The 3003-nt window shown below is 50.5% G+C and overlaps 1 protein-coding gene across 1 annotated transcript in view; it reads right to left on the bottom strand.

Annotated features, from left to right (window-relative positions):
* Positions 1-1103: 1103 nt before the first annotated feature.
* Positions 1104-3003, bottom strand: part of NLK (nemo like kinase) — a 44053-nt gene continuing 42153 nt past the window's right edge. Inside the window, exon 11 of the mRNA XM_057379437.1 lies at positions 1104-2855. Coding sequence (XP_057235420.1) covers positions 2801-2855 — 55 coding nt within the window. The 3' untranslated portion in view covers positions 1104-2800. The remainder of the gene's footprint in view (positions 2856-3003) is intronic.

The following is a 3003-nucleotide window of genomic DNA, read 5'->3' as shown; positions in this document are numbered from 1 at the left end:
CCGCCCACCGGCATAACCCCGCCCTCCGGACTGACTCCGCCCACTGTCATGGCTCCGCCCCCTCCGTTCCGAGCCCCGCAGCTCCAGCGCTGCTCGCTCCGCTGCTCCGGCCCTAAGCTCGGGTCCCAGCCGGGCACTGCAGGGTCTGGCTCCCCCGGTACACGCCGCTCGGGTCCCCGCCGGATACTGGAGGATCCCCCCGGTACCCGCTCAGGTCCCAGCCGGGCACTGCAGGGTCCCCCCGGTACTCGCTGGGGTCCCAGCCAGGCTAAGCTCGAGTCCCGGCCGGGCACTGCAGGATGCCCCCGGTACCCGCTGGAGTCCCCGCCAGGCCCTGTAGGATCTCCCCGGTACCCGCTCGGGTCCCCCCGGGCACTGCAGGGCCCCCCCGGTACCCGCTCGGGTCCCGGCCCTAAGCACGGGTCCCAGCCGAGCTGAGCTCAGGTCCTAGCCAGGCACTGCAAGATCCCCCCCGTACCCGCTCTGGTCCAGCCGGGCACTGCAGGGTCCCGCCGGTATCCGCTGGGGTCCCAGCCCGGCACTGCAGGGTCTGGCTCCCCCCGGTACTCATTCGGATCCCGCCGGGCACTGCAGGGTCTGGCTTCCCCCGGTACCCGCTCGGGTCCCGCCGGGCACTGCAGGGTCTGGCTTCCCCCGGTACCCGCTCAGGTCCCAGCCGGGCACTGCAGGATCCCCCCGGTACCCGCTGGGATCCCCTCGGGCCCTGCAGGGTCCCCCCGGTACCCGCTGGGGTCCCCTCGGGCACTGCAGGGTCCGGCTCTCCCCCGGTACCCGCTCGGGTCCCGCCGGGCACTGCAGGGTCCCCGGTACCCGCTCGGGTCCCGGCTGGGCACTGCAGGGTCCGGCTCTCCCCCGGTTCCCGCTGGGCCCAGCCGGGCACTGCAGGATCCCCGGTACCCGCTCGGATCCCGCCCGGCACTGCAGGGTCCGGCTCTCCCCGGTACCCGCTGAGCCGCCCCGGTCAGGATCAATCTCTCCCGGTCCCGCACCRAGCCGGGATCAGCACGGCCCGGCCCGGCACAGCCAGCGGGAGAACGTGAAACGTGACAAAGACCCAACAGCCCGGGGCAGCTCAGACACCAAATAACGACGCTGCCACTGCGTTTTCAAATGTCACATTTAATGTTTTCACCACTGTACTCCAAATCTACATTTTACAAAGTGACCAGCAAGTGTGCCACATTAACTGACCAACCTCTGAGATTTTACCTTTCATACCAGTGTCTTCTGGGGCTCGATAATTAAACACGTTTCTCATTCAAGTGAATTGAAATGCTTCAGTTGGTTTTATTCTCAGGAGCCTCATAAAAAACAAAGATATTGCACCATCTTTGTTCAGTTATTCAATGTTTGTCTCTTTCACAGCAAATAATTACTTCATTGAAGTTAAAACTTCCAAACATAACTTACTAATAGTCTCCAATTCCAGCTCAGATCACTCTTGTTGAAAATACTCTGCTAAATACAGATAACTTACAATAACTTTAACAGTTAATTGTCCATAACAAACACCACGGTTTCTCTCCAGACCAAGGCTCAAATTTTAAGACCACCTTTTAGTATTCCTTTGTACAGGTGAAAAACAGTCTTCAATTTTCTAGTCTTGTTTTAAATACAAAAGTTGGAAGGGACATTCAAGTTTCAAGTCTCCACACTGAACTTAAAAAAAAAAAAATCATGTGGAGGTAAACAAACCAAGTTGTATACTCCAGGAGGTAGAGGCCTTCAATTTGTGTTCATATATACATATGCACAGAATTCAGTGTTCCAACAGAAAAAAGAATTAGCCAAAAAGTAATAAAAGTTATTTACTACTGTGACATTTCAAGACTTCCACAGCTTTGCCTAAAGACACGAACACAATTAACAGAATTCCCTATGTGCTTTTTTTTGTCCTTTTCTTTTTTTTTTTTCTCTCAACTGTCCAGTGCAGGAAAAAGTTCTCACAAAATTTCACAGACCTAAAATGTGCAAGCTAGTTTCTCTCTATACAGCAATGATGTCAGGGATCTCTGAAATTAGCCCATAAATGGAATTATTTACACACATAGAAGATGCATGCTGGGGGGTTTTATGTAAGAAAGAGCAGAAAAACTTCTAATAAAAATAGATTAAATATATATATATATTTATACTGGGTAAGGAAACAGAAGTTTAGTCTCTCCTAGTCACAAACTCATTCTCTCTACTCACAACATTTGATTTTAGAACAGCACACATCACCATCACAGCTCTAGTGAGAAGCTATTTATAGGGTTGGGCATCAGGGGACGAGGCCACTTCCCATGGCCACAGCCACCCAAAGGGACTTCATGATTGGTCGCAGTCAAGTTTTCTGTATTCCTTAAGTTTTAGAAAACCCCAAATCTTCAGGAATGGCTCAATATCAAAATGTATGTCTATCTGTTTGTACAATCTCACTTCAAAAAAAAAAAAAAAAAAAAAAAAAAAAAAAAAAAAAAAAAAAAAAAAAAAAAGAAAAAACCTCCCCGAATTTGGTTCAATTCTGTTTGTTCTGAGCTGAGCCATCACAGCTGCACTAGAATTCATAAAACACGTGCAACTCTGGGTAAAATATTTTCTTCTAAAAGCACAACCACTTTACAAGATTAAAAGTCTAGTACATTTCTAAATATTATTCATATTGTACAAGTAGTGGTTGTTAATTTAAAACTTCATTAGTAAAATTACAGTACAAGCATGATTAACCTCCAGAATTGCAAATCCCAGACTCCAGTGGAAAGCTACATTACATCTTCAGTAGTAGGGGCTGCTCTGCTCACTCCCACACCAGCGGCGACGGCGGCATCTCGGAGGGCTGGGCAACCGTGGAGCTGCAGGGGATGGAGAGGGTCAGTTATGGGGTTATGGGGTCAGTTATGGGGTTATGGGGTCAGTTATGGGGGATTAGGGGTCAGTTATGGGGTTATGGGGTCAGTTATGGGGTTATGGGGTCAGTTATGGGGTTCAGGGGTCAGTTAT

The sequence above is a fragment of the Malurus melanocephalus genome, unplaced genomic scaffold (assembly GCF_030028575.1).
Source record: "Malurus melanocephalus ecotype Western Australia unplaced genomic scaffold, MMel_1.1 scaffold_406, whole genome shotgun sequence".
Lineage (NCBI taxonomy): Eukaryota > Metazoa > Chordata > Aves > Passeriformes > Maluridae > Malurus > Malurus melanocephalus.
The sequence above is the reverse complement of the archived record's forward strand: the minus strand, read 5'-3'. Positions and strand labels throughout refer to the sequence as shown.